This window comes from Ambystoma mexicanum, chromosome 13 (genome assembly GCF_040938575.1).
Source record: "Ambystoma mexicanum isolate Mex_15411 chromosome 13, UKY_AmexF1_1, whole genome shotgun sequence".
NCBI classification, from domain to species: domain Eukaryota; kingdom Metazoa; phylum Chordata; class Amphibia; order Caudata; family Ambystomatidae; genus Ambystoma; species Ambystoma mexicanum.
Window position 1 is genome coordinate 735,651,491 of NC_090938.1, and position 24,705 is coordinate 735,676,195.

Here is a 24,705-nt window from a genome sequence, read left to right on the forward strand (position 1 = left end):
CCTCCGGCGTCGCACGGCTGGTGGGGTAAGCGACGTGCCGGGCAGAGTCCTCCGAAGAGGGCCTGGAAGACGACCGGTGTCAGCGCTTCCGAGAACGCCTCGAAGAGGCTAAGGAGTGGCGAGACTGACTCCTAGAAGGAGACCCACGAGACTTCCGACGATGACGCGGAGAGTCACCCCTCGAATCATCCGTCGAAAGCCCCGCAGACTTCGACTTCCTGGGCTTGGACACCCGACCTACCGACAACTTCTTCTTACGTTCGCGTAAGGCTTTGGACGTGAGCGACTGGCAGTCGATACAGTCATCCATGTCGTGGGCCTCCCCGAGGCACCAGAGGCAGGCGTCGTGCGAGTCCGTCACCGACATCTTGGACCCACTCCACGCACTTCTTGAAACCCGGACGCGGGGCCGAAGACGAAGTAGAAGACATCTTCACACGAAGGATTTGCACAAAACGAACAGGTTCGAAGAACCGAGAAGAACAGAACTCCAAAGAGTCGAGGCGTGAACCGAGAATCACGAAGCAACACGTTCGCGGAAAAAACGGAACTGAGGCTACGGGCGTCGTGCGTCCTACTTATCACATCGGATGACGTCGGACGTGGCCCCCGACGACGGCGCATCGACGTCGGAAAAATTTTCCGAAGCAGCACAGCTGTGGTGATTACATGTCATAGATATGGAATACGTCAGAGGACCCAATCCCCTCGAAGAGGGAGTGCAAACTGCAGATCCATTATAGCGGCAAAATGACATACGAGGAGAAGAGTAAGTGCAGGCTGCAGATCCATTATAGAGGCAAAATGACATAGGTGGAAAAGAGGAAGTGCAGGCTGCAGATCCATTATAGCGGCAAAATTACATAGGAGGAAAAAGGAAGTGCAGGCTGCAGATCTATTATAGCGGCAAAGTGACATATGAAGAGAAGAGGAAGTGCAGGCTGCAGATTCATTATAGAGCCCCAATGACATACGAGGAGAAGTGGGAGTACAAGCTGCAGATCCATTATAGCGGCAAAATGACATACGAGGAGAAGAGGAAGTGCAGGCTGCAGATCCATTATAGCGGCAAAGTGACATACGAGGAGAAGAGGGAGTGCAAACTGCAGATCCATTATAGTGGCAAAATGACATACGAGGAGAAGAGGAAGTGCAGGCTGCAGATCCATTATAGCGGCAAAGTAACATACGAGGAGAAGAGGAAGTGCAGGCTGCAGATCCATTATAGCGGCACAATGACATACGAGAAGAAGAGGAAGTGCAGGCTGCAGATCCATTATAGTGGCAAAATTACATATGAGGAGAAGAGGAAGTGCAGGCTGCCGATCCATTATAGTGGCACAATGACATACGAGGAGAAGAGGAAGTGCAGGCTGCAGATCCATTATAGCAGCAAAGTGACATACGAGAAGAGGGAGTGCAAGCTGCAGATCCATTATAGCGGCAAATGAGCAAAGAAAAAGGTTTAATTTTCCTTTACACAAAAAGCTTTGCTTATCTACTAACCCCACCCTATCAATAGAAGTAGTTGTGCTACTAGTAATAGTAGGACTACTAACAGCAGTACTACTATTGCAAACGGCAGCAGTAGAACTACAAAAGTAACATTAATGTTACTGTATGTAATATATTTATTAACAGTAGTGTTACTAGTAGCAGTACTACCAGTACTAGCAGTACCAACAGTAGTAGTCCTACTAGTAGGAGCACTACCAGTAGTATTATTGCTGGTAGTAGTGCTACTTATGATGCAGTTATTCGTGCTGATGCTACTCCTAATACTACTCTTAGTGGTAATGGTATTTGTAGTAGCAGCAGTAGCTTTACTACTACCAATAGTAACTGTACTGCTATCAACAGTAGTAGTAGCATTACCACTGCTTCCAGTAAATGCAGCTCTTCAGATAAGGGGCGCATTGCCACTTTTACTCCCTAAAAATGGGCAAACAATAACTCACAAAAAATAAAAACACAGAGTAAAAATAGTCCCAATAGAAAAAAAAAAGGAAACAGACAGATAAGGTGGTTGGCCCCCTGCTTTCCACCACACAGCTCCATGAATATGCCTGGACAAGTAGTACACAAAGTGACACAGGAAGAAACTACTTTTATAACTGCCTGTTCTGAAGAGGTAAAAATGTGTCTTTTAACGTGCATGAATAACTAGGTGCAAAGAAGTATTTTTTAGGAGAAAAATCTGTTTTAGTAAAATAAAAAATGTACTCGCATATGAAATACTCGCATTAGGAATGGGGCTTACTTTTTTACTCCCTAAAAAATAAATTTACTTCCAACTTTAAAATGGGAGTAAAATACTCCCACTTCAAAATCTTATCTGGACCAGTGAGTAGATGCAAATAGCACCACCAGCAGTGGTATAGCAATAACAGAAGCAGTGCTCAGTTTACTAAGAGAATATGTACTAGTACTAGTACTACCAGTAATAGTTGAAGCAATAGCAGCATTAGTACTACCAACTCTACTACGAGTCACCATGCTAGTACTAGGAGTACATCTGTCAGTAGTAGAAGTAATACTGGCAGCACTACATTTAGTAGTATTGTAGTAGTAGTAGTATTCATACTGAAGCAGTACAGCTACCGATAACAGTGCACCCACTATAGCTGGTAGCAGAACTTCTACAACTGGTAATGGTGCCGCTACTTTAAGAAATGTGAGCTCCCTTGGATGTACATGAAGCACCAGGTCTTGGTTAGGGAATGTGACCCCTCCTCCCCCCCCCCCCCATTGGGCTGGGTGAGCTTTGACTGTAAACAGAACATGACAACAACAGACCATAGACATGGGGTACACCTGAAGGAAGATGGTGTGAATGACCTGCAGGTGTCTGCGCGTCCTAAAAGGAAAGGAGTTACTATAAACTAGAGAATGCTGGTGGGCACAGGCTCTCGGTTATATTTTCACAAGACAAGAAGGTGAAAACTCACAGACCCTTGGGAATTGAGCGCAGGTTTGAGCATGCCAGCCCCCATTACCCACATAGATTGATCAGAGAAAGTGTCATGAAATGTATTATATACTAGTCTTCTTGCACATTCAGAGGCTGGACAACTTCCGGTATTTCATATTATTTGTATTCTCTCTTGCAGCGTTCAGTACTCGCGGCTCCTTCCTGCACTGACCACCTTCTACTCCAACCGTCTCATCTCGAGGTTCCAAGCTCTCCTTGGAATTTCTGCATGCATGGCATCAATACATTGCAAATTAATTTCTATTAACAGGCCTAACTATTTAAGCTTATGTGGCGGAAAATTGGGAAATAAATGTTTTATGTACCCCCACCTCTGTGCCTGGTACTGCAGTAATATAGAGACCAGGCCCTGTAACCTGCCATGTTTCAACAGCATTCCTTACTTATGTGAAATGGACACTGTAGGACGTACTGCACATTTCTTTAAAATGAAAGCCTTTCACCTAGCATGCTGGAATGCTTCCTTTCTCATCTCTCCCTTCTGACGCGTTTCCCTTTTGGCGTATGCAAGCAGGATCTAGGCTCTCCTTTTCTTATGAAAAAAAGCTCTTGCTTGCCTCAAAGCGTATGGGAATCTTTGAGGAGTATGATCACCTTGAATAACTGAGTAATGACAGGGTGACCTCACTGATGACACTGGCTTACATGAAAGCACGCAGCTGGTGTCAAAGGCTGATATAGTGAGGCTTTGTTCTTTACTAGAAGGATACATTTAGTGCGCAAACTTGGCCTGTTGGGACTGCCCCTTACATGGAAAGAATGTGCCTAGGTGGGTATAAAGGTTGGGGGGGGGGGGGCTCGGAAGGAAGGGGACACATGGAATTTTGTGTCTTGTGTTGCTGTTGGGTTCATGCTGTCACTGCTTTCTACTAATAAAGTGTTCACCAATCCTCCGGAGTCGTTAGTGGTCCTTTTTTCCTCAACATTTCTACAAGTGTGGTGCATATGAAACATTTATATACCATATCTATAATAAAATGCTTCCTTACCCTCAGGAACAAACAGCTTCTTGTACAGCAGGTCATCGGGCAGTGGCGCCTCTGGCTTCCTTTCCTCCTGTTCCAACTCTTGCCCCTCGGGTCGTTTCTCACACAGCACTAGTGTGGTAAAGGTCCTATTGGTGGCATCAGAGGACACCTACAAGGAAAACAGCAAATAACCAGGCAATTCATCAGTCCTGAAAGAGAGCAGATCATCTTCATAGACCCAGATCCAAGATGTGGCGCCATCAAGCAGCTCCTTGCGCTGACAACGACCAGCGCAACGCTAAACGTTTCCATAATAGAAGGCTTTGTCTATGGAAGCTGGTTATGCACCATAAAAGGAGTCTGACTTGAAAAATGAAAACCGAGCTCATCTCCAGTGAGATGAAATCGAAAATAAAATGCAAAGTCATTGTTTTTTTAAAAATACATAATGGTTCACCTGATAGCTACTTTTTTACCCTTTCTCTTAATCCAATGCTTTTTTTAAACCAAGAAGTAGCACCCCATATCCTGCTTACCTTCAACTAACCCTTACTCAACAATGTTTGTAGGCTGCCACACCAGTGAGCCCGATTAACGCAACCTCTGGCTCTATTTTAAAATGGGACTTACTTTGTTCTCCATTTAGAAATTCGAGCTTTTCATTTTTCTACATATTCCATACAACTTTTTGACATTTCCTTTTATGCAGCTTATGGTTTCAGTACTTGTCAAGGAAACCAGCCAATGCATAACAACATTAGTTTAAACAACAAGGTATGAGAATTTGCCCATCTGTTCAACAAAGTGATTACAATAAATTGTGCCATCTCTTTCCCCTAAAAGAAACATTCAGGAAGACGGTCAGCTTCACAGGTTCTCAACCATGAGTGGGGTGGTCAAGCTAGTGGGCAGGCGTGTGGTGGGGGAATTTAAGGGGTTTTAAATTGACCAGTAGCCCAGTTCAAAATGCAGACTGTGGGCCTGTCTTGAGTAGCGGAGCAGACTAAGCCCTTGTCAACAAACATCCATGGGAGATAATGGGGAGTCTGGAGAGGGGCTATAATGGCCTCAGGACCACTCTGTGACTATGCTCGACTTTTACCTCAAATTCCAGGTGCTCCCCCCAGTGATAGGGATCCTCACAAGAGGACACAATAACCACTTTTGGAGGGAGACAGAGTGAAAAAAGTGAGTCCTAATCCCTTAACACTAGTTTATCCAGAATGGTTACCTTCAAATCCCTGCACCTCAGCACTCTGCTCCAAACTGCAGAAGAGTGGTGAGGTGTGATGGAGTGATGTAATGGCTGGAGGGCTGAGTCAACCAGACCTGGTACATCGAACATACGACGCATGGCATTTTCCTGTTCCGAAGGAGACTGTATTGCCCTTGACCTGTCCCTCACAGCCATACCACTGAGGGACCAGCTACAAGCTAGACCATTGGAGATCTGGTCCTCCTCGGGTCTGCTCTGCCCTCCTCCACATCTAAAGATAACACCCCAGGTCAAGCAGCGAGGGGAAAAAGAGAATGCCCATGCTAATCTCTGTGGAGAGTAAATTCTTTCCAAGAGGAGTAGAAGGATGAGCTGAAAAATTGGCCAGATTCCCCCTGTCATGTCCCAGTGTGTGAAGGTCCCTTCACGTCATGGAACATGGAGGTGTCCCGCACCACAGGTTTATGGCTCAGTTAGGAAGAAGACTTGATTCCGTTTTTCCCACATGCATGGTGTTGATCGGTTGGGGAAGTGAGGTGGACTTCTCAATGTAATGCAAGTTCCAGCTGCCATGTAGACTCAAGGCTCACTCGTTTATCTGCTCTTGGTGTACTACCTGCAGGATCACACCCAGTGCATTCTTGTGCTGTCGGTTGGTGACCATCACCACTCGTCCCACTGTCAAACACTTCAATCCATTTACAGACTCCAGCACTTTCCTCTGAAAGAGAGAAATATAAACATGTATTATCATCATTTAAGGCTACTTGTGCAATCAGATATGTGGTTTAGTGGTTAGATTGAGTGTGGTTCAGTGACTACTTAATATGTAATCTAGTGGCCATCTTGAGATATTATTATTACTATTAATAGGGTATTTATTGAGCATGCACCTAGCTTAAGGAAGTAATGGAGCTCTTTACAATCATAGGGGGAAGTACATGGTGAGGGAAGCAGAGCTACACATGAGCAGGGAACTAACAATGGGGAGAGCGGGCAATTTGACAGCAAGGGCTCTATAAGCAACCAGGGAGGGAAAGGGGGGGAAGCAGATCACCCAGTCTTAGGTTAGGTGGAGAATAGAGGATGTGTGTTTTAGTGGCTAATATCAGAGTGTTTACGTTCAGATGCCGTTTAGTGGGCAAGTTATATGGTGACTAAAATGCTGACTGTGGAGATAAGAGCTATAGATTACAATAATGGCTTCCCCACATATCCCAATGGTGTAATCAAATGCTTCTGTTTTCCTACCTGCTGTTAGGAGGAATTGCATGCAGTACCATCTGGGACCACCACATACAATTAGGACTACAGGTGTAAGCAAAACCAATCTTTGTTATAAGTCTGTACTACACAGTTTTGTGGTAGCGAGCTGAGCAGCCAGGCTTATCTCAAGAAGGAATGTGAGCAGTAAACTATGTCACACAGAGGTCTTACAATCACAGTGGTTCAAGTAGACACTCACACTCAAGGTTTCTTGGTAAAACATTTATTAATTTATTACACAGTCATTTAGAAAACATTCACTAGAAGGGGGCAACTTAATATCATACACAAATACACTTCAGTATCAAACCAATAAGTTTCTGAGTAAATTAGGCTCCCTTGAAATAGGAGAAAAATGGCATTTCAGTCACTTTAAATAGGATTACATAGGCACAAGTTGATAAAATAGATCACAAATACTTTCTTAGGCAGTGCGAATAGTTTTAGTTCACTAGAGGACTCGATTCAGTTCAATAGGCCTAGGCCAAAGTCAATGGGCTAGTGTCTTGGATAGGAAAGAGCAGTTCTTGTAGTAAACGGTAAAGTCTTTGTCAAAGTTCTCAAAAGTAGTTTGTACGAAAAAGAATCATATTGGATCACAAGCTGATTAGGCCTGCAAGTTTGGAAAGTTTCACGAACTTTCACTGCGAGAGGTAAATTCTCTCAATCGGGTTGGCACAGTACATTAATATGAAGAAAAGATGGAGCTGAAGACGTTGGTTCCTGGCAGTTCCTGCAGATCTCACTGTTCCTGAGCCTCGGTCGTGAGGACAAGAGGGAGGACGTCGGGGGACTCCTGTACTGCACGGGGACTGGTCAAACAAGCTGGCAAAATGGAAGATCTTCGGTTCGAGTAGCTGTAGTCAAGCACACAAGCTGGTGTCCTTCCCCCTGGTTAATCCTAACCAGCTCCGAGAATGGTATCCAGGTGGCTTACAAATTGATTGGTCCCACCAACTCAAAGGAAGAAGTCGTCCTTGCAAGGGCTTCTCTGTCGAGATGAACGTGGCAATTCGGACCTGCAGCAGGGCTTCACCGGGCTAACCAACGGTCCAGGAGTTGCAGCAGCCGTCCTCTTCCAGCTCGTCTTTGGTACTTTTGTTCCAGTGGTCGACTCTGCCTTCCAAGCCAAGAGACTTGTCTTTTAAACAGTTTTCTCCCTTTCATTCCAGCCTAGCTGCCACTCAACCAGCAGGGTGGCTGTCCTTGCCAGACAGTCAGCCAGCCAATCACGCCAGAGTGCATTTGGGTCTCCTAGGAGACTAAGCACAGGGAGTTTTGGGTGCCTCCCTTACTCACTGCCCACCCCAGACACTCAGATGCCAAAGGCGGTCTTCAGTCCTCAAATCCGCCAAAGGCATAGAAACAAAGGGGCCAAACCTAGTTTGGCGCGCAGAGACGAACACTAGAAGGACCTTTCCAAAAAGAAACATCGAAAAAAGAAGACCGGGTCCTGTTTAAACAAAGGGGCTGAAGGCTCCATCTTGAAAAACATGACTCATGCGATTTTTAGCTACCGGTGTTCGTGGTCGGGAAAAATCATGGTAGTTTGTTTTAAAACCACTGCCACCAGCCATTTCGATAGGAAAGGGTAGCATTTGACTGCTACATGAGTTTCTAGTAACCCCTCCAGCACTTTATAGGAAGATAGTGTGTGCTGGGTCTAGGAATTTAAAAAGACTAGTAAAGTCAATTTAACTTTACATTCTCAGAGAAACAGTAGTTTATCTCAGAGAAGATATTTAAACCTTGTGGAAGTCTAGGAACACATCCCAGTGTAACTGCAAGGGTGCTGTGTAACACACGTGAAAAGATGATACCTATGGAGTTATCTAAAACTCCATAATCAAAGAACACAAGAGTAAAACACACATCAAAATACATGAACGAGTGGGAAAAAAGGCTCACACTCTTTCCAGGTAAAACATCGAGTCCTCAAAGTCCAGCAAAGTTGCTGGGGGGTCTCTAGGGTGAAGGAAATTAGCACATTTATGAGAGTTCTCCCACCTGCAGATAGGGAAGATGCTTCTAAACAGGATAAACAACAGTTACAAGCAATAAATGCCGCACAAGCAACAGTACACACCAGTACTAAGCAATAATTGCAGCACAAGCAACAGTACTAAGCAATACATGCAGCACAAGCAACAGTACTAAGCAATACATGCAGCACAAGCAACAGTACACCAGTACTAAGCAATAAATGCCGCACAAGCAACAGTACACCAGTACTAAGCAATACATGCAGCACAAGCAACAGTACACCAGTACTAAGCAATACATGCAGCACAAGCAACAGTACACCAGTACTAAGCAATAATTGCACCACAAGCAACAGTACTAAGCAATACATGCAGCACAAGCAACAGTACTAAGCAATACATGCAGCACAAGCAACAGTACTAAGCAATACATGCAGCACAAGCAACAGTACTAAGCAATACATGCAGCACAAGCAATAGCACTAAGCAATAAATGCAGCACAAGCAATACATGCAGCACAAGCAATACATGCAGCACAAGCAACAGTACTACGCAATAAATGCAGCACAAGCAACAGTACTAAGCAATAAATGCAGCACAAGCAACAGTACGAAGCAATACATGCAGCACAAGCAACAGTACGAAGCAATTCATGCAGCACAAGCAACAGTACTAAGCATTACATGCAGCACAAGCAACAGTACTAAGCAATAAATGCAGCACAAGCAATATATGCAGCACAAGCAAAACATGCAGCACAAGCAACAGTACTAAGCAATACATGCAGCACAAGCAACAGTACTAAGCAATACATGCAGCACAAGCAACGGTACTAAGCAATACATGTAGAAACCGGAACACACATTTACATTCTGTAAACACACTGAACTTGGGTGTACATGGTCTAAAAGATGCATTCTTTTCATTTCCAATTGTACATCTCCATAGCAACTGGTCGCCATTAACTGCTCCTCCTGTGTGATGGGTCGACATTGCACAATACCTTTTCAAATGCCAATTTGGTTGTCAACCACTGCTCGTCATTTCACAGCTGGTCGACAGTACACAAATACCCTCCTTCAAGTCCCTCTTATTTTTGATGTTTGGTAAAGTTTTCAAAATGGTAATGTTTAGATTTTATCGGAGCAGCCCTTATCGAACATCAAATACTACACAGCCCTTGCCCTTTGCACCATTCCGTATCACAGCTCACCTATCACAGGCAAATACACACTCTATTTTACGCCAGGCCCAATATGACCAAAGTCTTCCTTCTTGCACGCGCACACCCATTCCGGCTCCCACCTTTATCTATCCGTCACACAAAGCCCCACCCTGCTGCATTCCCCATTAGATTTTACCTTCTGACTTCCTGGTGCGATGCATGCACGCACGTGTGTTCTGCTGTAGCATGCCTATTCCATTGCTATAATAGTGGACTAGGGACGCGACTGTGAGCAAATGCCATGTTCTCGTCATGCCTTTTGAGTGCATCACCCTGACCCTCTGAATGTACTCCACAGACAGCAGGCATGAAACAGCGAGCAGCCATGACAAAGAGAGTGGCTTGCCTATCGGCGATCATGCCGACTGGTTACTGTTAACAACTGTTACGTGTTGAAGGGAAAGGAGACCAGGAACAATCCTCTCCGGATGGCCACCGGAAACCAACCGACAACCCAAACACAAAAGTAAGATGCAACAAGATTTTATTTGGGGATTGTATGCAGGCTAGGCCAAAAAATAAATGGGGTTGGAAAAAGCCAACTAAAAAGTCTTTCAAACAAAGTCCCTGATACGACTCCCCCTTGAAGTCTACAGTCTTTCCAAGTGGAAGCCTCTCCTCATGTAAGTCTCTTGACTAGTCTTCCCAGAGCAGGTTTCACAGGTGCCGGGACCCGGTCCTTGAAATGTCCAACTCACTAGTTTCTGGGCAGATTGAAGGGAGCGTTATAGCTTTTGTGGCGAGAGCATTTGATTAGGGTGGGCTAAAAGCCTCAAGGGGACTCTGGCTTAGCTGCCTGTGTTCCCAAACTTTACCTGGTTCTGATCCTTTGTCCTTTTCAGGCACCTCTCATCAGTAAGCCGCTCCAACACCGGTTGGTTCTCATACAATCGGAAAAGCCAGTTGGATCCTCTCATGCCTCCTCGGGCTGTTTAGGTACTGGACTTTCCCCAAATGGCTTCCTTTGTCTCCCTGGTGCGAGTCTCCCAATCTTTACTCTCTCCCACCATCTCTTACAGATCTCTGATAATTGTCCCCGTCTCCCACGCAAAGGACTAGGTTTCTCCAACCTTTCTCTCGAACATTTTCCCATTCTGTACCAAACCCCTCTAGCTGCTTCCTCTACAAGCTCTTCGCCAACCTCCTCAACTAAATAAGCAGCACTATTCCCCTCCTCCTCAAGTTCCCATGTTAACTCCTCGTTCGTCATTGTTATGGAGATTTTTGCACAACCCCTCTGGTGAGGGCTGTGTAGTCATCTAACCTGATGGTAGAACAGTGTGGTACCCAAAAGGAAAGACTAGACTGTGAGGAGTCAGGAATGAAACCCGGACACTGTTGCGTTTTTGGTTAAAGACTTTTATTGAAAACAAAAGGGTTGGGAAAAGGCCTCTCCGACTCTGCTCCAAGAGAAATGTCCCTACCTAAAACCAGAAACTAAGGATTGGTCTGTGTTAATATGTCAAAATCAAAACCGTCCTGGTGTCCAAAGGTTCTATCCTGCCCCTCACACTATAAACTAAACTATAAGGTGAAAATGTCTTTAACCTAAGGCGATTACAAAAGAGCTTGTAAAGGAAGAATAAACAGCTCCAACACAAAAGGTTCTCCAAAGGTGAAAAGCCTTGGCAGCAGAGGGTGTTTCAGTTCCCCTGGAATTCTCCTCAAAACAAATGATTCTTGGTTTAACACTTCTTTGTGTCTTTCTTGGCCCACAACAGTACTGTTATTTACAAATCGGGTTAGCTTTGTATTTCCCCAAGTTCCTTTTGTCTGGTAAACAAAGTTCCATTTGTCTTCTTGGAGACTTGTAACTGCTTGGTATATTCCCCTGCCAGGACTTCTCATTCACTTGTGTTTGCGTGGTGTACTCTCCTGCCAGGTCTGCTTGTGTTTACACTTATTGGCTTGTATAGTCTCCTGTCAGGGCTTCTTGTATTCACATACAGTTCCAATACTTTTCAGAGACTGGAAAAAGTTAGAAGTGTTCTGAAGGAAGATTAAAAAGTCAGCTAGGTATCTGTTATTGCTAACCAAACTGTTCCCAGCTTTCGGATGGCTTTAGATAGCAAGTACCAATCAAGCCAAATAATGACCAAACTTAGCCCAAGGTTAGAAAATGCTTTGGATTAAATAAGGCCACTGGTAAGTATCCTCACTACGCACCACCCTTACTTCTTCGATTTGGCTCCAGACCTGGCACGTCCAGAGGAGTTCACCAGGGGAACATTTTTCCACCTTCCTTTTGGTTCCCAGATGCCCAGAAGCTGCAGGTGAAGAGACAGGGTTGGCTGGTCAAAGGAGCTGCTGCATTGGGTTACGGAGGAAGAATGCGAAACACACCACTGCAGCACATTTTAAGACACTGGAATTGGTGCAGAAAACTAGTCTTTGGCGACCGTCACTGTTGCACGGCAACACAAAGGGATTCAGCTATCTCAGTCTGACGCAGCCTACCTCGCAAACCTAAAGTTGCTGGGAAGAAGAAATTCGGCAGAAGGTTTGATAAGCTGGTGAGCCCCAAAGCCCGCGGTCGAAACACGGGACAACTGTGCTCCTATCACGGTAGCCCCATTCGAGCTGCACAGTGCACTGGATGGCCCAGGGACACTTCTGTATAGGATCGCTTGCAGGGTTAGCAGGAGACTTTCAAGAATGCTCGGTGCCACCAATCCAAAAGGTTGAAACACCAATGAAGGCCTTCGGAGATCAGTCGCCAAGTAGGGCTTATCTCGGGCAGCAGCGGGATTCGGTTGCCAGGCCTCGTCAAGTGCGCCTCAGGATCGTCCTTTATCTGCTCGGCTTCTCAGGATACTTTGCTGCTCCTTCGGATTTGCAGGAACGGCTGCAGGGCTCCTCTTCTTATCCAAAGGCAGGTGACTGATCAGACTCAGCCCTCCAATGGCAAGATCTGCCCCACACATGCAAACCAGCAGTGGTCAAATCAGGGACCACCGTGGGTCTCATGCACACCAGACATTCTGGAGGCAAGTTGTGGATTAGGACCAGACAGTCCCAACCCCTTTCCTAGCTCCTCCCACACATGCACTGCACTAGTTCGCAAAACCTTTGTGTTTCCCGGGCAAGTGCACAACCATACACAGATTTATCTGGCCTTAAAGAGCAGGACAAATGTAAAATCACAAGATGGCCAAGGAACACACGAAAACCTTGTGGCACGGCCATTGTAAAAAGCGCACAAAAGTAACTGCTACCACCAGTTTGTCCTTTAGCACATCTCAGGTAACCAAAAAATCCCTTGAGTGGAGTCTAGGGTGTCACAAAAATAAATCCCATTGCACTGTATTGGAAGATGCGTTGTGCAATGATAAAAAGTTACAGGCAACAAAGTAGAAAGCTAATGGAAACAGTTTTCCCCAGTTCCGACAGCCTAAATGACTAGTCAGTTTCCCCATAACATGTGAGCAAAAGGCTTCACTGCACTGTAAAAAGTCAGGACAATGTGTTAAACAAAAGCAAAAAGTTAAGGGATCCATGGAATATGGAGGAAAAGTTTCTTCTAGAGAAAACGTTCCTAACACCCCACTTGACAGAGTGCGATCTCTGACCCTGTCACCCGTGCTAGACTAAATAAAAGCATGATACACAATTGGAGCATTTAGAAGTGGAGCACAGGGTAGCACAATATCCTAAACAGCCATGAGGGATACCAAGGTCCAGGATACGTTTGACTTAGACACTCTACGGCCCAGAAGGGCATATTAAACACAAAGGGGGGAAAGAGTAGCACCACTGTGCAACACAATATATCCTCAGACTACAGTGGAATACACAGATTTCGCTGGACTAAAAGTAGTGATCAATCTGGGTGACGATATTCTAGTACATGCAGCTTCAGAAACAGAGCACATGATTCGACTAGAGAGGGTGTTGGAGAGGATGCGTGAGTTGGGCCTGACCCTAAATCGCGATAAATGTGAGTTCTTAAAAGAAAATGTTGAATTTTTTGGATTTGTTTTCCACTCCGGGGGTATGTCACCAGACCCACAAAAGGTGAAAGACATTCAGGAGGCCAAACCCCCAAACAATCCCTCAGATGTGCCAAGTTTCCTGGGGTTAGTGAACTATTGTGGAAGGTTCATCAAGGATCTTGCCTCCCCTCCCTGAACCCCTCAGGTCCCTCACAAAGAAAGACAGAGGGTGGACATGGTCTACCAAGGAACATAATGCATTTGACAATATTAAAGTTGTGCTTACAGGCCAAGAAACAATGGCGTATTTCAACCCGGAGAAGGATTCAGAGTTGGTTGTCGATATTAGCCCTGTTGGCCTCGGGCAGTACTACTTCAACCAGATGGTCAGAGTCAGATGCGACCCATTGCATACACAAGCAAAGCCCTAACGGACATGGAGCGGAAATACTCACAAATTGAACGGGAAGCATTAGCCATCCCGTGGGGCTGCAAACATTTTAGACTCTACATTCTGGGAAAACCGGTCTTGGTTATCACCGATCACAAGCCCCTTATGGCCATCATGACAGGGGCGTCATCCAAGCCGCCTCCAAGAATAGAGAGGTGGATGCTCAGTCTCATTGAATACGGTGTAAAGTTGCAATACAGGCCAGGGACAAACAACCCGACCGACTTTCTATCTCGCCATCTCAGGGACGGTGACGTGCTGGGGAGTGGTGTGGAAGGAGAGTGCGAGGAGGCCATCCGGCAAGTGGTGGAAACATCTATGCCAATAGCACTCACGCGAGAGGAAGTGGCTGAAGCATCCAAGGCTGACGGTGGTTTTCAGATAATCCAGAACGCCGTAGGAAGTGGTGATTGGAAGTCAGTGTTGGCAGATTTGGCAAGGAGAGAGATAGAAACACAGCAGGATCTACAAATGCTATGGCGTGCACGGCATGAACTATTGACCTCTGAAGATGGCCTGCTACTCCGAGGAAGGCGAATTGTAATGCCGAGAGGGCTGGTGGACAGAGTATTAGATCTGGCGCATGTTGGCCATCAAGGCACAGCCAAGACGAAGGCTCGACTCCAAGTGAAAGTATGGTGCCCGGACCTCGAGAAGAGGGTCGAGGAGTACATAAATGAGTGTCTCTGGTGTCAAGCTGCGGTACCTGTGAGTAAGGAGCCATGCATTGAAACCATGGAAAGGAGTGATCAACCATGGGGCACGGTGCATGCAGACTTTGGAAACAATGGGAGGGGTACGTACTTCTTGGTTCTCATCGACCAATGGCCACGTTACCCAGAAGTAGAAATAGTAGAGTCAACGTCCAGTGACCAAACCATCCAAGCCCTGAATAAGATATTTGCAACCCATGGTTTCCCCCACGTACAATTTCTTGGTGAGTATAGGTCTACACCTCACCAGTCCACAGGGGTAGCCCCAGCAGAGGCTCTCTTCAACCGGTGCCCCAAAGGATTGATACCCAAGACTTTGGGATGAGCTCCTGGACTTATTGAGAATCAGAAGGTCCTTGAGGAGAGAGGAATGAGCAATGAACAAGAAAATGCCCGGAGACATCTGAAACCTGCTACCATTGAGATCGGACACACTGTCCTGGTGGCCTTGAACTACGAGCCCACACCATTGGACATAACTCATGTTAAAGGGTCCATGGTCACTGCTGCTGACAGCCGGGGGACCATCACGAGGAATGCCTCCTTCCTCAGAAAGATCGGAAGTCGCGACTCAGAACTGGCGGAGTGCGAGTCTCCTACTTTCACGCCAGAGGACTCCTATGAGCCGAACAGGGACATGAGCGACCTGGTGGCTGAGGAACCACAGCAAGCCACCAGCCACGGGAACCACGCTACCCCCGCCAAGAAGGACAACGGTGCCCGGTCAGATTTAAAGACTATATTTTGGACCCCGATCCCTGAGTAGCAGAGGTGATGGTAAACACTCACGTTTGGGGCATTGCACTGTTGTGATACGTTATAACTCTTATGCACCATTTGGACATTACATCTAAGTTAATAGTATTATTTGTATTTTGTTGTGAGAAAAGGAGGAATGTTACAGAGTCATGTGATGTGGGCGTGTGCGTGAAGTTCAGGGGAACATTGCGCACGTGCAGTTGAATAAAGGGGCATACCTCCAACGGCAGTTGCCACCAGGAGCCCGTAACAGGCAGACGCGTGTCAGTGTCTTTTCTGTCAGGCACTGGGGACCGGGCCTGTGTACGGGAGGGTGTTGGGGCATATAAATAAGAACGTAACAGTAACTATTAAGGTAAAAAGAGCAGAAGTTGTAAAATCAGGACAGTAGCAGGAGAATGGGAGTGAAAGTCAAGAGAAGGTGGTAGAAGTGGTGATGCAGGAGGAAGTGGTAACAGGAAGGATGTGGCAACATCAGAGGCTGGTAGTGACACAGAGAAGTTAACGTCAGAGCGAGAGACAGACCTCGTAGTGGCTGAAATAAGAATGCTCAAACAAGGAAGTGAGGTGGTAGTAAAGGTAGTACAGAGAAACTGAGAATATTGGAAGGAGAAAGGGAAGCTGAACCAAAAACATTAGGTGGTGAGGAAAGGGACCAAAAGGAGAGATGCCAGACCTAGCTATTAAGAGCGAGCAGGTTATATCAAGACCAGAAGGTTGGAGGAGGTAAGAACTGGGGTTAGCAAGATTACTGAGTTTAGAGCGACAAGAAGAGCAAATCAGGCGAAAGCCCAGTGAGACCTACGAAACCTCCCTCTAGCTCTCCATGTGCGCTACGTTCACTGACCTTCCTGCTCTCATACGATCATTGAGTGTGTTGTGAGGAATTGGACCTTGTAAAGACCACAACCAGTGAATACCAAGAAGAAACAATTGCTTAACACTAAAGCTCGCAAAGTTAGAAAAGGCGAGGTAAGCCCTTTTGGAAAGTACAAACTGGGACATTTGCTTTTTGAGACAAGGATGCCAACGTACCAGCTAAAGAGACAATGGGCGGGTTTCTGAGGCTCAGCCCTTACCGGGGAGAAAACCATTTTGAACATTATGTCTGTTTGGGACTGTACCGTTTTATTTTGAGTTGTCAAATATTTTAACAATCCCTGAATAAAGAGTAAACGCTGAGAAACAGTAATCGCGTCCTCCCAGTAACAATGCCCTCAGAGCAGCCCTAGGAATCCCAAAAAGAGAACACGTATGAGCAGTTAGAAGACAGTCTAACTGGCTCTCTAGAGCTGACAAAATTAAACTGAAAACAGCCTCACTAACATTCAAATGCATCAATAATTTAGCACCTAAATATTTAACAGAAAGGTTCAAAAGAAGAACCACAGCAAGACCCACCAGAGAAGCCGACACCAACTATCTAGCTGTGCCCCCATTCAAAATGACTACTACCGGAGGAAATAGTTTCCCGGACAAAGCGGCCCAATTGTGGAACTCCCTGCCAACCACTTTAAGGTCTAACCAGTCCTACCCACACTTTAGATTAAACATTATCAAGTGGTTCAAAGAAAACGACCGATAAGATCTAGCCCTCCTGATCACTTGATTTATACCTAATCGAAAACCTCCTTTCTCAATTACACATCATCATGTTTAACTATTACTCTGTAACTATGTAATCTGTAAATGTAACTTGTAAGCTTAAAGTATTCTTGCCTTCGCACCCCGATACCTTCGGGTCTGGCGCGCGCTACAAACACACACTAGTTAAACACACAAAGGAATGCGAGTGATCCTGGCCTGCCAATCATTCAAGGTTTTTTTTGGCTACCCAGAGAGTGGTGGCCAGTCCCAATTACATTTTTGGAGGCAAAAGCATGGGCAAAATGGGGGATGTTAATTGAGGTGTCTGGCAGACCCTCACCCATTTTAAACCATTAATTCAAAGAAGCCTTTTTGCGCTCCGAGTTCGAACTTTCTTAGGCAATACTGCCAAAATGGTTGTTTCCACTGAGGAACTCATGCAAGAAGTAGCACAAAGAAAATGGTCAGCTCACAGTATTTAGGCAACCAACAGGTTAACATGTATTCACCATGGTGCATCCTAGTATAAAGGTACACAGCTACCGCCATCCTGTAACGATGACATACATTCCATGCATGGAAAAACATCCAGGACAAAATGGGGCACTTTGAGGTATCCCTGACCAGATAGCCATATGGGCCACTAAGAGGCAGCACAGCAACCATGAGTTGCAGTCACCAGTGAGGATTATAAATGCAACTTCACTGGAGACAAAAGTAGATCAATCCACAGAAAAAGCATGCAAAAATACAAGGGGTGGGGGGTAAATGGGAGGGAGACGATGGGAAGTGGTCCTTACAACATAATGGCGACATGAGAACCCAGAAATTATCAAGAAGGCTGGACAGGTTCCTGGGATCCTTCTGTGCAGCACACAGAAGCACAGAGTCATCCTGTGACATTACCAGGGTTCAGTAAAATCTATTCTTCCTTTTTGAGGGGCTACCTACCCACTGCCACCTCGTTTGCATAACGTGAGTTATATCACACTGGCATTAGATGGCAGGCGCTCTCTCTGCAAGGCCTACAAAAGAAGAGTGAAAAAATAGGAACTTCCAAATGTTTCCTGGTTCACCACATTGCCCGAAGTGTTCCAAGCTGACCCTCAGACGTGCCCGCTCCAGCACCCAAAGACGTGCTCACCTGTATAGTTTCACGGGTGTACTGCAGCTCTCTCACTACTGTAAAGTAGCGCTCCAGGTCACTGAGCTGTCCCACACTCTCCACCTCTTCCATGCTGGACAGGGCCTTGGTCAGCTCAGAGATCCTGTGCTCATGGATCTGCAGAAAGACAAGTCAAGATTGTTACCTTTAAACAAGGACGCCTGGAGACAGGAATGCCAGCAGTAACATTCTGCGGACCCCTCCCCCACCCCCCAGTGTTTTCACATCCCAGACCCTACTGGGCTTTAAGTGAACTAAGGGGAGTGACATGCTTGGCCCAACGTCGAAAAGATTGATTTATAGGCAGGCTGACCAAAGAGCAAAATGATTGAATGCATTTAGAATGTAAATTACTGACTCTCTTTCGTAGGGCCCTCCCAGGTGAGGGCAAAATGGCTTATTGAGGGAAAGTGTGGGAGAAATCAAATGGTGACCTCTGCTCTCTCTAGGCTGTGGAAGATGTATGCATTAGCATGTGTACATTTAAATCAATACAAACTAGGGTTGATCTCATGTTCTAAAGCTCCCTCACAAAGAACTACTAACACTCATAAAATGGGAAAATATCATCCCAGCTCCCAGTGGAAAAAACACAAGCATGCACCAACTCTTCCTCGAATACCACGCCCCTGTGTTGCCGAGCCTCTGCAGGCCACTACCGACTGTGGCAGTGAGTTCTCACCTTAGCGTCCTTCCTAGTGTGGAACTCCGAGAAGCTGCGCTTCATCATGTCTTCAACCCGCAGTGCCTCGACACGCAGCAGATTCAGAATCATGGTGTAGGTGAGGCGGAACTGGGACTGCAGGTGTGTGGGCTTACCCTGGAGGACAGAGGAAAGAAACGGCGACCCGGTGAAAAGGGTCCAATGTAATACAGAGAGCTAGCACGGAGGCAATGAAATGCAGAGAGCTAACCCTGGCGCATGGAGGCAATGAAATGCAGAGAGCTAAACCAGGTGCACAGAGGCAATGAAATGCAGAGAGCTAAGGCAATGACATACTACAGAGAGCTAAACCTGGTGCACGGGGGCAATGCAATACAGAGAGCTCAACCTGGCGCACGGAGGCAATGCAATACAGAGAGCTAAACCTGGTGCACGCAGGCAATGAAATGCAGAGAGCTAAACCTGGCGCACGGAGGCAATGCAATACAGAGAGCTAAACCTGGTGCACGCAGGCAATGATATACAGATTGAGAAAGCTGGTGTACGAGGGAATGAAATACAGAGAGCTAAACCTGGTGCACGAGGCAATGCAATACAGAGAGCTAAACCTGGTGCACGCAGGCAATGATATACAGATTGAGAAAGCTGGTGTACGAGGGAATGAAATACAGAGAGCTAAACCTGGTGCACGAGGCAATGCGATGCAGAGAGCTAAACCTGGCGCATGGAGGCAATGAAATGCAGAGAGCTAAACCAGGTGCACAGAGGCAATGAAATGCAGAGAGCTAAACCTGGCGCACGGAGGCAATGAAATACAGAGAGCTAAACCTGGTGCACGGAGGCAATGAAATGCAGAGAGCTAACCCTGGCGCACGGAGGCAATGGCATACTACAGAGAGCTAAACCTGGTGCACGCAGGCAATGAAATGCAGAGAGCTAAACCTGGCGCACGGAGGCAATGCAATACAGAGAGCTAAACCTGGTGCACGGAGGCAAAGACATACTACAGAGAGCTAAACCTGGTGCACGGGGGCAATGCAATACAGAGAGCTCAACCTGGCGCACAGAGGCAATGACATACTACAGAGAGCTAAACCTGGTGCACGCAGGCAATGAAATGCAGATAGCTAAACCTGGCGCACGGAGGCAATGCAATACAGAGAGCTAAACCAGGTGCACAGAGGCAATGATATACAGATTGAGAAACCTGGTGTACGGAGGGAATGAAATACAGAGAGCTAAACCTGGTGCACGAGGCAATGCAATGCAGAGAGCTAACCCTGGCGCATGGAGGCAATGAAATGCAGAGAGCTAAATCTGATGCAAGGGGGCAATGAAATACAGAGAGCTAAACCTGGTGCACGCAGGCAATGCAATACAGAGAGCTCAACCTGGCGCACAGAGGCAATGACATACTACAGAGAGCTTAACCTGGTACACAGAGGCAATGAAAATTAGAGAACTAAACCTGGTGCATGGAGGCAATGCAATACAGAGAGCTAAACCTGGTGCACGGAGGCAATGAAATACAGAGAGCTAAACCTGGTGCACGAGGCAATGCAATACAAAGAGCTAAACCTGGTGCACGGAGGCAATTACATACTACAAAGAGCTAAACCTGGTGCACGGGGGCCATGAAATACAGAGAACTAAATCTGATGCAAGGGGGCAATGAAATACAGAGAGCTAAACCTGGTGCACGAGGCAATGCAATACAGAGAGCTAAACCTGGTGCACGGAGGCAATGAAATGCAGAGAGCTAAACCTGGTGCACAGAGGTAATGCAATACAGAGAGCTACACCTGGTGCATGGAGGCAATGCAATACAGAGAGCTAAACCTGGCGCACGGAGGCAATGCGATACAGAGAGCTAAACCTGGTGCACGGAGGCAATGACATACAGAGAGCTAAACCTGGTGCACAGAGGCAATGATATACAGATTGAGAAACCTGGTGCACAGAGGCAATGAAATGCAGAGAGCTAAACCTGGCGCACGGAGGCAATGCAATACAGAGAGCTAAACGAGGTGCACGGAGGCAATGAAATGCAGAGAGCTAAACCTGGTGCACGAGGCAATGCAATACAGAGAGCTAAACCTGGTGCACAGAGGCAATGAAATGCAGAGCGCTAAACCTGGTCCACGGAGGCAATGACATACAGATTGAGGAACCTGATGAAATGGGGTACAGATGAACTCTTGTGAAGGCCTGGACAATTTAAAGAGAAGGCTGCGCTCCTCAAGGTTTGAAAGATGTCCCCTACTGTAAGGGCAGCAGCACGTTCTACATCCATGAGTCTTGCAAGAGGGACTATTCTCTGGAGAGAAGATCTTCAACATTTGATGGGAAAGCAGAGACATCAATAGCTACATTGAAGTGTCAGCAGAAATATTCTGACCATATACAATAATGACCATTAAGTAACTTCACGGGGCAGTGAAGCAATATGGTTTTAAGCAGGTCGATGTACTGCAGAGAAAGATATGGAACCACTGCCAATCAGAGCATTACAAGATGGAACTAAGATGCAGAAAGTTTCACGATAGGGTGCCGCTATTTTTGTTTTGCCAGATGTTAAGTAGTCTAAAATCTGCCTAAGATTTTAGATTGATGCCGGTAGTCCAGTATTTGGGGATGTACAGGATTCTCGTTCAGCACATGACACGCGTGGATTGGGCAATCTATGGGTATTAAGATGATAGTAGACATCTGGAGCAGTAGGCTCAGAGATATTGTAGTGATGCACAGTTCACCAGTGAGCCGCCCAGGGAGTCTGAGGACTGTAGGACGTTTAATAGTTGAAGAGTAACTTCCCAGATTCTACAGTCATATGGTCGGGAAAACCAAAGGGGATTCAAAGCGTAGCCCAGCAATGTTCCCGGCCTTGATAAGGGCTCTTTGAATAGTAGGCTGGCATATTCTATTGTTCAGTGATTCAGATTATTCAAGGAGTAGGCTGAGGTATGGTAATATATTGCTGAAAGTTCAAAGAGTACTCCATGTTTATAAAAGGCAGAGTATTCAAAGAGTACAATTGCATAGTCTAGTGATAAATGTTGTGGAGAATTCAAAGGGTATATTTGGGTAATCAATAGGTATGTTATGCAGGGTATTCACAGGGAAGGCTGGGGTAGTCATGGATGTGCACTGTCAAGTGTCCAGAGGGTAGATTGGCAGAGTTTATGTGAATATAATGCTACATATGTAAAGAGTAGGTGTGCATAGTCTAAAGCATTTCAGGATAAGAATTTAACAGGGCACATTGTAATAGTCTAATTGGAATACTGTTAAGTATTGAAAGAGTAGTTTAGTCTAGGATTATATACGAGTGAGGTGTTGCATAGGCCAACATCAAGTGATAGTAGTGGTGTATTACATGACTTGTTTTCGAAACTAGAAAAGGGACGTCGACTGGGTGGGTTTGTAATACTCTCCCTAGTGTGACGTCTACTATACTCTTGGTCCTTCATGCGTAGATGTACCTCAGATTGTTTTGCTTTTGACATGAGAGTGCATCAAGTGTTTGCGTGAGCACAAGTAGAAAGGTAAAGATAGAAAGAAATCTATGCACCTCCAAACTCCAGGAGGGAGGCGCATGTGAATCTAAGCAGATAGAAGCATCCGAAATACGATTACGGTGAGTAATTGAGAAGGTACAGCGGAAAACAGATGTTTTAATACTACTTGTCCCACCTGTAAATCTGTGTTTAGGCAGTAATGCTGAGTAAAGGTATGAATGGAACTCCAAGTAGAAACCTTGTAAATTGCATTTAAAGGTACATTTGCAATAAATGCCAAAGTAGCCGCTGTGCCTCGCGTAGAGTGAGCTCTTGGTGGGAAAGGTAAATCCTTTTTTGTCAGGGAATAGCAAAGCTGGATGCATTTGACTTTAGAAATATAATCTCCTTCTCTGCCAACTGCTATGGAAACAAAGAGTTGATCTGTTTTCCTTAGTGGTTTAGTTTTGTTCTGATGCATTTGAAGGATTTTGGAAGAAAGTAGGAAGTTCAATAGACTGGTTAAAATAGAACTTTGAAATACATTTTGGCAAAAACCCAGGATGTGTTCCAAGAACCACTTTGTCTTTGTGTATGATAATGAAAGGGTCTCGTACTGAAAGTGATTGCAGTTCACTGACTCGTTTTATGGAAGTGATAGCAACTAGAAAAACAGTCTTGTGAGTTAAATGCTCCAGACTGGCTTTGCGCATAGGTTCAAAGGGTGGACCCATGAGCCTTGTGAGAACATCCCAGCCTGGTGGTGGATTTGATATGGGAGGATAGAACAAGTTACTTACCCTGGTAACGTTCTTTCGACTGGATGTTCCTCCAACGTATTCCTCATCTTTGACATGTAGTGTCCACAGCTCGGCTGCTTCGGGAAATCTTTTGGCAGAGTGCGCCCTGTGTCGATGGCGTCAGGTCGATGTCGATAGAAGGCCTCCGTCTAGGGTGACATCATTGGATGTTATAAGTAGCATGCAAGGCGCTCGTTGCCTCAGTTCTGTTCCCCCCTCGTGTAACAGAAGTGGGCACAAATCGAGCCTGATCGTACTTAGCCTTGTTGGAACGAAAGCTCTAATTAATAGCATGGGAAATTCTACAGAGAGGTAGGCTGGGAGGGCGAGGAGGAATAAGTTGGTGGAACATCTAGTCAAAAGAACGTTACCAGGGGTAAGTAACTTGTTCTTCAAATGGATTGCGCCCTCCAACGTATTCTTCATCTTGGACAGACTCCCAAAGCAGTATCCATGAGTGGAGGAGGGTGAAGTGTAGAGGAGGTCCCAGATATGACCTGCACCCCTGCCCCCCATTGCGAGTTGCCAGTAAAGTACTCACCGAGGTACGTGACGTATGAGGAACAAATGAACCAACAGAGAGCCGCACTGGGACTCTGCTCTGTGTACATAAGGAGATTGTTACCGGTTGAAGCAGCCATAACACGACAACCCTGGGCAGCACGGTACCCTATCAGACGGCCGTACCAGCCGGTGATGCAACATGAGGAATACCTGCACACGGTCCATGAGGAGACCCCTAAAGCCTTAATGGAAGGCCAATGGAAATAAACCAAGGGCCTGAGCAGCCCCAAGAACAAACAGAATTGGCTACTGAAAGCACATATGCCAGTATTAGTAACTGCAAGGATAATTATAACGGATACAGGGGGGAGACACTGGTAAAACGTAAGAGAATGGTGCCATGAGACAAGATGGAAGCAACCGCCTTGTTGAATGTGTGTAAATAAGCTTGAAACGCAAGATGCTAAGAAATCGATACTGCCTACAATGCCTAGTAGAAGAATAGAGCGGCAAGCACCAACCACATATCTACCCCAATACAGCACAATCTACACGTGCAACCCCATTTTGTGAAAGCAGAAATGTACCCAGGCGGCCAAAGGCCTGACAGGCCAAGTTTCGAAACTCAGCAAAGAGGCTCATGCCGGGGAAATCGAGACTAACCAGAGAAGGGGAGGTGAGCATGAGCTCACAAGACTCCAACTACAGAGGATACCAGCCCGCCCGTGAAGGTCAAGATAAGAGAGGCCATGTAGGTGGCAAAGCGAACACGGAATTTAACTGAAGCAGATTCATGGTGAACCAACACGTGACCAGACAGGCACAAAGATGTACCACTGCTTGAAGTCATCCAGAACCCGAGGATGCCATAACTTTTTCTGATAAGAGACTACAGGTCCGAGGCCATACCCAGCCAACTAATTGACACATAGCCCTAAAACAATGATTGATGGAAGGGAGGAAGGGTGAATCTTGGGACACTA

At 46.1% G+C, this 24,705-nt stretch overlaps 1 protein-coding gene across 1 annotated transcript in view; it reads right to left on the minus strand.

Annotated features, from left to right (window-relative positions):
* Nucleotides 1-24,705, minus strand: part of SKIC2 (SKI2 subunit of superkiller complex) — a 403,793-nt gene that overhangs the window by 68,217 nt on the left and 310,871 nt on the right. The window contains exons 20-23 of the mRNA XM_069635003.1: nucleotides 18,940-19,077; nucleotides 18,237-18,374; nucleotides 5,793-5,897; nucleotides 3,982-4,129 (exon numbers count right to left, since the gene is read on the minus strand). Coding sequence (XP_069491104.1) covers nucleotides 3,982-4,129; nucleotides 5,793-5,897; nucleotides 18,237-18,374; nucleotides 18,940-19,077 — 529 coding nt within the window. The remainder of the gene's footprint in view (nucleotides 1-3,981; nucleotides 4,130-5,792; nucleotides 5,898-18,236; nucleotides 18,375-18,939; nucleotides 19,078-24,705) is intronic.